The sequence below is a fragment of the Lissotriton vulgaris genome, chromosome 7 (genome assembly GCF_964263255.1).
Source record: "Lissotriton vulgaris chromosome 7, aLisVul1.2, whole genome shotgun sequence".
Taxonomy (NCBI): domain Eukaryota; kingdom Metazoa; phylum Chordata; class Amphibia; order Caudata; family Salamandridae; genus Lissotriton; species Lissotriton vulgaris.
Genome location: NC_141695.1, coordinates 1604364123 through 1604378105, shown reverse-complemented (window position 1 = coordinate 1604378105; position 13983 = coordinate 1604364123). Strand labels below are relative to the sequence as shown.

The following is a 13983-nucleotide window of genomic DNA, read 5'->3' as shown; positions in this document are numbered from 1 at the left end:
TTTGACAGAGTAGCCTTTGTTAGTTGATTATATGAAACAAAGCAGGTTTCCCTTGAGAATTATTGAAAGTATTTCTACTGTAATACTCAAAGGTGAATTTAACTAATCCTGTATGTGTTTTCACACATTAACCCTCCAGATGCACAGAATTGGAAATCATTCAAGCTTAGAAAACATCTTTTAGAACAACACAAATGGGTGTTGAATGGCAATGTGTAACGAGACCTTTTTTTTAAAATGGGACACTCTACAATTAACCTGTTCACCGCAAGAGAAAGTGCAAAAACCTCATGCCTTCGAATCCAGGTTCCCAGTATACAAGAAAAATGCCTTTTTAAAAAATAGATGAGGACATGCATCTCCACCTTTCTTCCGATTCCTGCTGCTTCCCAAGTCATTGTCAAGACGGTGCAGTTCGAAATAACAATTAATACTCATTGTTCCCTGTCACTTCAGCAAAAGATAAAGCACAAGCCAGATTTTCTCTTCGGAATGTCAACAAAAAAATGTAGTTGCATCCTGCACTTTGTGAACGTCGCCACCAGGCGCCTGACAATTTACAATATGGCTGTCTGAGTCCCCGAATGACCGACAATGAACATCCTGGAAGAAGCAAACCGAGCATCCACTTGCTTATCTTATGCTTTCAAATGGAAGAGATTCTGCACATATCTCAATTTCAAACACTGTGGAGAAAAAGGGATTTTAGTGCTCAAAACACAATACACAAATATTTAAACAAAAAAGCAAACGTATGCGGTTCTTTAAAGAGTAGGGATGTCATCCCTGCATCCCTTAAATCAGTGGTTCCCAAACTTTTTCAAATTACCTATTGGCTGTTGTTCGCGGCTCCCCATTATGTTACTCTTTTTTTGCAGGTGGGGGGATGTAAGCCTGGCCTTGGCAGTACTTCCATTTTTCTCCCTGAACATAAATGGGATGAAGCCGGTGAAGGTATTGTATCATTTTTCTTCCCTCTTGCCTGCAGCCCCCACAGGGGCAGCATTGTGCACATTTATAGATGCAGATGGTAGAGGCCCTTCCCTCCAGCCTTTGCTGGCCACTGTGTGCCAGTGGTTCTCCTACAGCATCTCATAGATGGTGTATGTCTGCAGTGTGCACACCGCGCACACATGGAGTAGTGGTCGTCCTGGATGTGCTCTCACTTCTCCACTGAAGCTCACTCAGTATGCAATTTTACATCCCGGTGTGAAGGGATTCACCTTGTACCTGCTGCCCCGTCCCCCCTCAAGCCCCATCACTTTGTCCATGAAAGGAGTTGGTCATCTTGGAATTTGTGACCCGTGTAACCTCTATCCCTCTCAAGTGCCAGTAGCACTTACTCAGTGCCGCAGCAGAAGCGGGATTACCTTGAGCCCGCTGTCACTCTCCCCTCTACTATTATTCCATCACAATTTTCTTTTAACAGCTTTTATGATTTTAGCTTGTTTTATGTTGATTAAGTGATCATGTTTTAATTTAACTGACCCATCTTTACTGTCTCACTATCAGTTCAAATTTCATCTATATATATATATATATATATTAAATGGATAAAGCAACGTACCTGTTATGCACTCAAAACTCAAAAATCCATACAAACAGAGACATACACAATGAAACCCTAATCATCCATGTCCGCCTGCGTTACATAACATGTAGTACAAAAAATGTCAGACCTATTTTCTTCTTAGAATATGTTACTTATTAATTGCAAATCCACAGCATGGTCTTGAGTCTGAGTAGGGCAATGCAATAGTGTTCAATTAAAAAAAAAGCATAAAGGGAACAGCATTTGAAGATACGTCAACTGTCAGTAACTGGGAGCAAGTTCAGTGCACAGTGTTGCTCTAGGACAATCTGAAAGACCCCAATTGCGCATGCACTTGTTTAACATTAAAATTCTACACCTAATAGCCACTGGGGAAAGAATTAATTTTAAAATCGAGAATCAAACATTTTGATGGCTACAAAGAGTCAGTTTCAAGGTGTGGCTACCAATAATGGACAGCTTACAAACAGTTTATATGCTGAGTTGAAGCAGTCCACTGATGCCAGAAACTCAAAGTTCGAGGCATATGATCTGTAGATCATGTGCTTTAGCTTAGATCGCCGTCTAGTGTTGGGTCTGGATGTTTGCACTTTGTTTTTCTTCGAAGAAGTCTTTCCAGTCACGAGTTAGGTGACTGTGCGCATGGGCATGGACTTTATCCTTCGATTTTGTTTTCCGCCATCGAGTTCGGATGTGTATTGCTGCACTCCGGTTCGGTATCGTTTTCGAACTCTCCGACATGCAATCCTCTACCCTCGACACATTGTCATCGATTGCGGTTCCCCATTCGACGCGCCTCATTTCAACTGAGAAAACCTTTGATCGAGAAACTCTAGGCGGGCCGTTGGGCCTACACGTGCCGACCGCGCTAGCAGTCAATGGAACAGACTCCATTTAAACTATGTCCAGGGTGTTGTGCTAAGTTTCCATGCACCAATTTGCACAAGGTCAGTAACCTCTGCTTATCCCCGGAACACAACGAAAAGTACTGTGACAGGTGTCTATCATTCCGATCGAAGAAGACAATTCTTGATCATCGGGCTCCACGTCACGAGATGCAGCATCACAGCGAGGCCGTACCAGACGTTTCTGGCGAACATCTCGATGTCCAACATCCAGTTGTAGGAGCCGAAGAAGAACAGGTCTCTGTGTTTTCTTAAGCAGACTCCGACATGGAAGAAGAACAGCACATCACTCCAGGTCAATGTACCATGAGTACTGATTCCCCTATGCCCAGTCATTATAAAACAAAGGCTCCGGTACCCCCTTCGCCTTCGGGCTCAGGTCGTCCCCGACTGAGAGTTTCAGATGCCCCACCCTCCAGCCCGGTTAAAAAACGTAAAGAAAAGCATTCCGCTCGAGCTGCTCCATTCTGGAGCCAAACCAACGCCTTCGGCACGGAAATATAGGTCGAAGCATCTACCTGTCACCACACAACCGGGGCCGGAGATTACACCTGCGGCACCGAAGACTTTGGAGCCGAAAGTCTCCACACCTAAAGGCTCGAAACCGAAACCTACCGGGCACAAAGACTCGCAGCCCAAATCTCAACACCAAAAGGGCTGGAGCTGAATCCTTCGGCACCGAAAAAGGCACATAAAGAAAAGGACACTCCAGCCAAAGAGCCTCGTCTGATGAACCACCTTTGGATCCAAAACAGAAAAAAAATGTCATTAACCCTCAAACAGGTCACATTCATGCCACTCTTCCCAAAAAACAGAAGATTGATCTCTGAGGACTCTGCTATACCTCTTACGAAAAAGGACACGGGTACTAACCCTTCTCCCCCTTACATTCCACCTCCCTCTCCTCCTCCTCCTAATCTGATTATCTCACCATCAAATTCACCACCACCTCCACTTTCCCCTACCATACAGGATGGCAATTATTGGGATGGGAATGGAGATACGGACGAAGAGCAGGATATACCACAAGATCAGATTATACTACAAGACACTGAGCCTTGGAAAAATTATAATAAGAAACCGGATACAATGACCCTGACCTCTATCCCTCTAGACCCTCCCCATATTACAATATTGGATACGTTCAGCTCATTACCAGAGCTTCTCAATATCACGGGGTGGAGCTCCATAAAGAGCCTTTGGAAGAGGATCTTTTCTTTGAGACACTCACTTATTCCCAAAGGTCTACTCACACTTTACCAATGCTAAAAGGCATCTTAAATAACACAGATGAGGAATTTAAAGATCTGGTTAGGGCAGGAATACTCACACCCAGAATAGACAAGAAATATAAACCCGCTTCTACCGATCCTGCTTACATCAAAGGTCAGTTGCCTTTGGACTCTCTTGTAATCTCTAACTCTCGCAAGAGAGCTAACTCTCAAACCACAGGTGAGGCTCCTCCTCCTGACAAGGAGTCCAACCTCATTGATGCCTCAGGCTGCAAATTATGGTGTATTGCAAACGCTCTCGCTCTGTAGGCACGCTATGATAGGGCTCATTACGCTGAGTTAGAAAACTCATGCAACACCTACATGATCAGTACAAAGCAAAGGCTAATGACCTGATGCAGGAAGGCAAACTCATTGCTAATTCTTCTATTAAATGTGCACTAGATGCAGCAGACATAGCAGCTCCTGCAGTAAATACTAGTGTGCTACTGCGCAGATACGCTTGGCTTAGTATTTCAGGATTTAAACAGGAGGTAAAAATCCTCCATACTTAACCAGCCCTTTGATAAAGAACATCTTTTCTGGCCAGATATCAATACCTTGCTGGAAAGAATTAAGGACACTGAGGTCGCAAAGTCTATGGGGGCATTACAGTTACCTACTAATAGGGGTTCCTTTCGCCGCTTCTTTTACAGTGGTGGTTCAAAGACTGTGTCCACCGAAAATCCCTCCTCCTCTTACAATGGTAAGAACCAATCCCCCTACTCCAGAGGTTATTTTCGAGGAGGTTATAGAGGAAACAATAATAAGGGAAGAAACAGAGGTAACTCCACATGTACTTCCCCTGCCAACAAACAGTGAATTCTTTCCACTACCCACTGATCATTCCACTCCTGTCGGGGGATGTCTCTCGCAATTCCTACCTGTCTGGAACTTAATCACCTCAGACAAGTTGGTACTACAAATTATCCAGTATGGTTATTGCCTGGAGCTTACCAGCACTTCCCCAACTATTCTTGAAAGAACACCTACAATGTCACCAGAACATCTCACCCTCTTAAAACAAGAAGTTCTTCCTCTCTTGGAAAAATAGGCGATAGAACCAGTCCATTACATCATCAAAGGACCGGTGTATACTCCCTGTATTTCTTAATTCCCAAAAAGGACAGCTCTCTCAGGCCTGTACTAGACCTCAGACAGCTAAACCTCTATATTCAGTCAGACCACTTCCACATGGTCACACTTCAACAGGTACTCCCACTGCTTCAGCAAGGCGTCTTTCTATCCATTCTGGACTTAAAGGACGCATATTTCCATATCCCCATTCACCCGGCTCACAGAAAATATCTCAGGTTCGTGGTGGACGGACAACATTACCAATTCAAAGTTCTCCTATTCGGGATAACTACCACACCCAGAGTCTTCACCAAGTGTCTGGCAGTTGTCGCAGCTCATTTAAGAAGACAACACATTCATGTCTTCCCTTACCTAGACAACTGGCTAATAAAAGCCTTGTCATGACACAGTTGCCTACACCACACTCCGAAAACAGTTCAACTACTTCACGACTTAGGATTCAATGTAAACCTCATAGTGTCTCACCTCCAGCCGTTCCGCACACAAGTGTATCTGGGAGCCACCAATAGATACTTGCAAAGCTCTAGCATAAGCCAACCCAGTCAGGATATGCAACATGCAAAATCTAATATCACAATTTCAGCCTCAACGTTCGTTACAAGCCTGAGTGTTTATGCAGTTGATCGGAATGATTGCTTCTTGCATTCTAATCGTTCCTTATGGAAGACTTAAAATATGTCCCCTACAGGAATGCTTAGCACTGCAGTGGAACCAGGCTCAAGGTCAGCTGACAGATCTAGTGTTGGTGGACAGCCGCACCCATCCTCTCTGCAGTGGTGGAACATACAAAACCTTTCCAAGGGGCGGCCATTCGTCGACTCGGTTCCACAAATAGTGCTAACAGCAGACGCATCGCTCACTGGTTGGGGAGCACATCTTCAAAAACATACCATTCAGGGCATGTGGACTGCACAACAAAAACTAACCCACATAAACCACCTATGACTACTAGCAATGTTTCTAGCATTGAAAGCCTTTCAACTTCATCTAATAGGCAAAGCTGTCTTAGTTCGTACAGACAACACGACAGCAATGTACTTCATACAAAAACAGGGGGTGGGGGGCACACTCTTTACAGCTTTCACAACTAGTTCAAAGCATCTGGAGATGGGCCATACCTCAAAAAATATATCTCATTGCAGAACACTTACTTCCCAGGAGTAAACAACCAGATTGCAGATCTGCTCAGTCATCAGTGACAGCAGATCCACGAATGGGAACTACATCCTCAAGTCCTTCACCCATTCTTGTATGTATGTATGTAATGTATGTAAATGTATTGCGATTTATATAGCGCACATATCACCCGAAGGCATCAAGGCGCTTGCCTTGGGAACCCGTCCTGGTATTCCCCTGTGTGATAACCCCAGCAGGGTATCCACAAGGTGAAAGCCAGGCATCCCGCCGCGAGGGGCCGTAGTGGAGATTAAGCAAACTATTGCCCAGAGTTGCAGAGTGTGAACCCATTAGTCGAGTAGGCACCGGAACTAGAATTATCGAGTCAGTGGAATTTTTTAGCCCAAGACCTGCCGAGGCGGGGAATTGAACCCTGGTCCAGGACCGATTTCAGCTTCCGGGTCTGCCGCCTCTAACCCCTGAGCCACACTTCTCCACTTCTAAATGTGTTGTGACCCAGAAATAGATCTGTTCGCCACACACCTCAACACAAAAAGTCCAAGCTTTGTGTCCAGGGACCCACAACCATTGTCCACAGGCCATACACTATGGATGAATTGGTCAGGAAGATTTGCTTACGCTTTTCCACCTCTCCCACTAATTTCGTTAGTGGTTCAGAAACTCAAACGCTCCCTGACACTAATCCTAGTTGTTTCCACATGGGCCCAACAACATGGTTCACAACCGTGTTGGAACTATCAGTTGTTCCCCGCCAAAAACTATACCTTTCCCCAGGTCTCTCACTCAGAACCATGGAGAGATAAGACATCCAGATCCCAGTCATCTCAACCTTGCGATCTGGCACCTGAAATCATATAGTTTGGCTATCTTAATCTTCAGCGAGACTGCATGAATGCCATCAAAGAGGCTAGGCGCCCTACCACAAGAGCATGCTATGCAGCAAAGTGGAAGCTATTTGTAGTTTACTGTAACAACAATCAAATGAATCCATTAGATGGTTCTATACAAAACATCATTTGTTATATGTTACACCAACCGCGTTCTAATTCAGCCTACACATCTATACGCTTACATCTTGCCGCAATAGATGCTTAACTGCAAAACAGACAGCACTTGTCTCTAAGGATGGAGTCGATGTACATGCGCACTGTCACCGAAAGGAGGAGCCACCTACCTCGTGACTCGAAAGACTTCTTAGGGGGGAAAAAAAGTGCAAACATCCGGACCCAACACCAGATGGCGATCTATGCTAAACCGTATGATTCTACAGCTCTATATGCCAAGAACAGATGCATAATGGGTAAGTAGCATTTTCCTTCTTGCTGTTAGAAAAAAAAAAATTGTATTCTAACTCTCATATCTCATGGTATAATTTTTCCAATAATATTGGGTAGAGAATTCTAGCTTAAATGGTAGTGTCATCACCAATCAGAATAATAGTTTCACTATTTAACTTCGACATAGTAAATAAATTATCTTCATTGTATAGTTAATTAAAACCATTACAATTATAAATTCAACATAAATAGTAATAAGATAAGTCACACATTATCACAGTTATAACATTTAAATATAAGATGTTAAAAGGGACAATGTAGGAAACTGGCTTTTTGTTTCATTAGCCCCCCCTCTCCCTCCCCTTGCCTGGTATTTGATGCAACTTTGACTGGAGTTCAATGCGTTCCTGCTAACCAGATCCCCAGTGTCCATATTCCTTCCCCAAAGCAAGATAAGTGGTCGCTTGATCCCCAAGTGACCAGGCCTTAAGCACCCACTGTAAGTCCCTAGTAAGTGCTACCTAGGGTACCTAGGGCATAGGTACTAAAGAGGGTCCCTAGAACTGCAGCATATTGTTTCACTCTAAGGAACACAACACCAAACTCATACATACTGCCACTGTAGGATTCGTGAGGAGGTGCTCCAAAAAGTTAAAACACGACATGGCACACATTTGTGTGAATTTATCCCCCAACACTGCATGCAATATTGGTAAGTCACCCCTACAGCAGGCCTTACAGCCCTAAGGCAGGTTGCACTGCATTACATGTGAGGACATATCTGCATGAACAGATATGGCCTCTCTTGGCCAATTCATTTAGACAGTACAGGTTAACAGGGAAGTCATCTTAAAGTATGTTCTGGGCACTGGTCAAAATAAGTTTCCCACCTACAGAATGGCTTCACTGAAACCTATGGTGTTTGTTATCAAACATCTTGTATTAATAAACGCACACTGATTCCAGTGTTGGATTAATTATTACATGCACCCAGAGTGTACCTTAGAGGTTCCCCCTGAAACTTACCAGCCCTCTAGTATTCTGGCTGACTGGTACCGTCCAGTCTGCCACCACAGAAGAATTTCTGACCCCCAGGAGTAAGAGCTCTTGCTCTCAGGAGGTCGTGAACAATGCCTGCTCTAGAGAGGTGTTATCACCTCCTCCTCCTCCTCCAGAAAGGCTGGTAAACCAGAATATCAAGGTAGGAAGTTTAAAAGGCCTCTGCCGCCTTTGGTAAGCGAACCCAGGCTTCCCCAGACCAGGAAAATGCCACCACCTGTTCTGGGCCCATCTGGCAGCAGGACAGTTGGAGTAATTTGCTGTGCAAGGGGTGTGTTACATTGCCAGGCTGGACACACCTCTAGGGTGATCAGTTGGAAGTGAACATGAAATTAGGAATTACACCATCTTGTATGTGGTGGACTTAGGAATTCTGGGACCGGATGATGCCCATTCCCCAATGGGAGTGGTCATCTAGGTGCTGGTGTATCCCGGAAGTAAATAGCCCATTGGCTACTAATCCTCACTTCCCTTAACACCCCATAATTGATATTTTGGGGACCCCATGATACCAGGGCATCAGATTTTGACAGACAAAAAGAAGTGAGCAAAGAAGAAGATTGCTGACCCGAGAACCAAGGAGCACGACTGACTTGGCGCCAACCTTACCAGCCTGCCCACTGCACCTGACCCCCGTGGAGCAACTGACTCATCCTGCCACTGTTCAGACTTCAAGAACCCAGGAGGGCTGCCAGTACTTCGCCAATCAGCAAAGAAACTTCCTTGGATTAGACTAGCTACTCCCTGGCAGCCGCAGGCACCAAAGAAACAACGCTGGGTAAACAGACTTGCCGCCTACGGGAACTACTGACACAGCAGCTGCCCAGGAAGAGGTAGCAGTACTGCTCTAGGTCAGGTCCATCCTTCCTCCAAGTGTAGGGACACCAGGAATGACCGGAGCCGCACAGTACCAATACCTGGGGTACTGGACCCCTTGCTGCAGCCAAGGCTTGTTGCATCCAGTCCGGACACCAATGTCGAGGAAGACCGACTTGCACATTGAGGCACTTCAGGGGCAGTGAGACCCACAGGAAAGTGGCCCAGCTGTCCTGTTTGCCCCTCAGCAACAGAAACAAATACAAAGAGGAAGCCTGTAACCACTGCCACCTGACACCTCAAAGCCCCTCTGCACCCTTGTCCAGCCCGAACTGCCAAGTCATGTCTTCCCTGGACCCGAAACAAGCATCCTGGGACCGGTTTCTAGCTAATCATCCGTCATCAGCCAGGCTAGCTTGAATCCAGAGGCAAAGTGAGCAAGTCCATCATCCCCTTTGGTTTTGCTTTGTTCGCCCTAAGTTGGCAGATATGCCCAGACGTGGGTCCCGTGCTCACTACGCCAATGGAGTCAAGATATCCTGGCTGATGACGGCTGATAGCCAGAAACTGGTCCTAGGATGCTTGATTCCGGTCCAGGGAAGACCTGGTTTGGCAGTTCGGTCTGGACTGTTCCCATGTGGCACATGGTCAAGACTGATTTGCATATGGCAATGTCTGAACTGGGGTGGCGTGGTGAGCAAAATAACGATGGATTAAACACAGATCTGTGACTGGGGGTGAATGTTTTGCCAATGTGCAACATTACGTCCATCATCTTGTGTGTTTTGCTGTTCACCCTATGTGCGAAGGGTATGCCCAGACGTGGGTCCTGAGCTCACTACGCCACTGGAGTCAAGCTATCCTGGCTGATGACGGCTGATAGCCAGAAACTGGTCTTAGGATGCTTGATTCCGGTCCAGAGAAGACATGGCTTGGCAGTTAGAGCTGGACTGTTCCCATGAGGCACAGGGTCAAGACTGATTTGCATATGGCCATGTCTGAACTTGGGTGGCGCATTGAGAAAAATAACGATGGATTAAACCCAGATCTGTGACTGGGGTGAATGTTTTGCCAATGTGCAACATTCCGTCCATCATCTTGTTTGTTTTACCCTATTAATTGTCAGTCTGAAATGGCTAGTGAGATTTTTCATTAGCTAATGCCGGTAGCAGCTTGCGGTTACTGCTGCAGCCTGAAAAACTCAACCTCCCTTAAAATTATTTGCACACCTGCTGTGATGTGTCAAAAGGAGTGGTAACAATACCGGTGTCTGAGGAAATGCGGGTGACAGGTTTTTTTGCCGATATCTAGAGTATTTGGTCGCTTGTATCCATCCTGCCTTCCTGGAGCACCTTGCTCTAAGGGGATGTCTGGAGCTGGATGTGAATTCCTTTGGTACCTGCCCAGGGGGGGAAAAACATCCAAATTAAATATTTGATTTTAGGACTTTCTTCAGTAGAGGTGGTAGTTGATGCTGAGCCTTCACTTGTGGTTGTGCTTATTGTCAATATGTGCTCAAAATGCGTGTTTTGTTGTTGTTGTTTTTTTTTTTTATTATTGGAAAATTACTTCACTTTACATGCATGTTATTACCATTCTCGCAGGTTGTAGAAATACTTCAGAAATTCTATGCAAACAATGAAAATGAACTTGGGATTAATTTCATCAACGAACTTATTGTGAGATTTCGACACTGTTCTAAGTGGGTTGGAAGACAAGCTTTTGCCTTCATTTGTCAGGTCAGTATTTAAATGCATGCTCCTTTTTTAAAAGACCAGAGCAACCGATGTGGACTATATCCTGTTTCTATTATATAATATTTTTAATTCCCAGTTTGTTGATTGTTTTTCTAAGACTATTTACCATCATGCTCTCTTCCCCTTACAGTGGTGCCCTAAATCAGATTTCCAGGACCTTGCCAAATGTCATTTTGTATACAATGTTTTAATTAAGATTTCCTAAAAACACATATCAGACATACAGCAGAGATAATGTTGCTCACAATAGCGCAGCAGTCGTTATCCTTGGGCCCTTCGAATAGGTTTTGGCGTGATTCAGGGTTTCATGTTCAGCCAGAAAACGTTTTATCATGCCTCTTTACATTTCTTGTATGTTCCCCCATTAGCGTGTTGCTTGTTCTGTGGCATCATCCCTAAGTAGGTCTGACTTGTGCCCTAATGGTCCACGTCCTTGATCTCCCCACGCCGCAGGTTTGTCTTCCTCCAGCCTTCAGTCACAGTGCCTGAAACAATTTGTTGCACTGTGGGTCTGCAGCATTCTGGAGTATGTTGTCTTCATATAGGAAGTCTTGGTATTCCATTCCTACATTCAATGAAATACCCTCCCTCTCTGGGTGTGACCTAATGCAGCACATACGTTTTGTTCCAGAGATTTGCCTAAAACTATATTGCATTTAATGTGGACTTGCTGAACAGTCGTATAGTGGTCTTTGTTTCCAGGTAGTGGATAGGAGAGAGTAGACACCACTTGTTTGCACCCCTCCCTCCTCCAGTGTAAACCTTGCAGATAACTGGTCATTGATGCTCATCCCTTCCACTGAGTCTCTATAGAAATTCAAGGTCAAAATTCATGCTCTTAAGAAGCCGTGAATTAAAGCAACTCTCTTCTGAACAAACCCTTTCTCAGCATCTGACACAGGTATCAATAAGAAGCCTTTGATGTTTTACATCTAGCTGAGGTAGTTATTGAAACTTCAACTTAACATGTCCACCGCTCAAATTAATTTCACATTTCCCTATTCTAAGTCCCCACTAATCCTGTTTGGGTTCCAAAGTAGCGTGCTACCTGCCGAAAAGGGCTTTGTCACTTCATTGGGGGTAGCAAGCTCTATATCAATGCAAACCCTTCCCTCTTCTATATTTTTTCAATCCAAATAACAAACTTGCATGTCCACCACTCAAATTAATTTCATATCGCCCTATAGTAATTTACCAATAATCGTTTTTGGGTTCAGGCATAGTGTGCTACTCACTAAAAACGCGATTTGATGCCTCGTTGGGGGTAGTAGCACTATATAAATGTAATCGCAATTACAAGTAGACTAGCATACATCCAGTTCATCAGGGTTGGACCGAATGACTTTTAACATCAGCTGTTTTTTTAGCTACGAGCCTCATACAGCATTTTTGTGTCTGTATTAGGAGAGAAATACCCTTACATTATGCCCATTCAGTTTTTTCTTTTTTCGTAAATCAGTCAGGAGTTTTACTTTTTTGCTTAGATCCGAGGTGTTTCAAGAAAAGCTTCTTAAAGGACTGTGCCAGAAACCCATTGGGACCTGGTGTTATATCTTGTTGCATTCGATGTGTGCACTCTGACTTCAAGCATAATCTCTTACCACTATCTTTTCTCTAACTCCAGTGAATCAACAATGCACCTTAAAATACTGTATGAACTTGAACATCAATGTTCCTTGTTTCCAGTACCACAAGCCTCAAAGCCTGCTATAATATTCCGTGAAAGTATTGACTATAGTTCTACTCCCCAAAATGTCTATCCTTGAGCATTCTTAATAACCGCTACCCAGCACGTCAGTTCATCTCTTCTGCTCACCACAGAGTGATCTTCCATGCCTTGTTCCCCATGCCATCCAGGCAATATTGAGTCCCCCAATGTTTGGCCCATGTTGCTACTGTTTTTAGCTGATAATATTCTTCCTTCATTCATTCCATCATCCAAAGTATCCTGTTCTTAGCATCTTCCACATATTCCTTTTCCTGAGACAGTAGTACATGTTCTGTCTGACTCCCCCCACGCCCTATCATTTCATTCTTGTTTGCCTAAGGAAATCCGTGGTGCATAGCCCCCCTAAGGAGTCACTCTTTTGTCAATTATTCTCCCATATGCAAATGTTTCACCATCTCTGGATTCCTTGAATTTAATTCATTCCGTCTCCACAATCCAATTCTTCTTCCTGTCGCCCCATCCATGTTCATGACCAGTGGGTGTTCGTCAGAAATACCTCACTCAATGAACTCGATCTCCATAATGTGTTCTTTGTTGGAACCGATGTAATAATCTCTTTTGTCCTGGACAGGGCTTGCGCCCTGGTGAAGTGTACTGTCTGTCATTGCATTTTAGATAAGGCAAATCTTTTTTTATTATCTTTTTATTGAATATAATAAACGAACAAACAGTTGGCAAATCACAAGTCATTGAGATATGGCATGATTGAGTACAATGTTTCACATGGGACATAGAGCAAATACAGTAAACCATGTCTATGATGGATCAAATACTTAGGGAGACATTGTTTCATTGTCAATGGGGGCAGTTGATGTGACACAGTTATCTCCTCTATAAGAGTTCCACTTAGCCCAAACTCAGAACCATTTTTTAGGGCACCCTCTTGCAACATAGACCGTTTTCTCACAGGCAGTAGGGGGTGCCAGTCCTCCCCATAGTTGAGCGATGTCTCTTTTGGGAACCTCAGCCCCCAATGTGACCCACAACTTATCTGCCCCTCCCAAATCAGTGGGTTTCCACACATTAAGGAGACATTGTTTTGCCTCAGGGTGGACAGATTTGTGCAGAACCTCACTCATGATCACATGTATCCCCCCTCCAATGCCTTTGAATTTTCTCACACTCCCATAGAAGGTGCATAAAAGTGGCTACCTGTCCACACCCCCGCCTGCAGCTTGAGTTTTTGCCCCGCCCCATGCGGACCATCTGTGGGCCAGTGATGTAGATCTTGTGAAGAATCTTTAATTGTACAGAGACGTGCCGAGATCGCCACCGCCCCCTCCACTCCTCGTCATCCAGCAGGAGACCTTCTGCCTCCCATGACTCCTGCAGCTTGACCAGGGGATACGGCATGTTGTTTACAAGTTTTCTGTATGTTCGTA

The 13983-nt window shown here is 44.5% G+C and overlaps 1 protein-coding gene across 2 annotated transcripts in view; it reads left to right on the top strand.

The window, feature by feature from the left end:
- Window positions 1–13983, top strand: part of LOC147706079 (serine/threonine-protein phosphatase 4 regulatory subunit 1-like) — a 342243-nt gene that overhangs the window by 321746 nt on the left and 6514 nt on the right. For both annotated transcript variants that reach the window (XM_086932523.1, XM_086932522.1), the window contains one exon: window positions 10720–10854. In XM_086932523.1, coding sequence (XP_086788649.1) covers window positions 10720–10854 — 135 coding nt within the window. The remainder of the gene's footprint in view (window positions 1–10719; window positions 10855–13983) is intronic.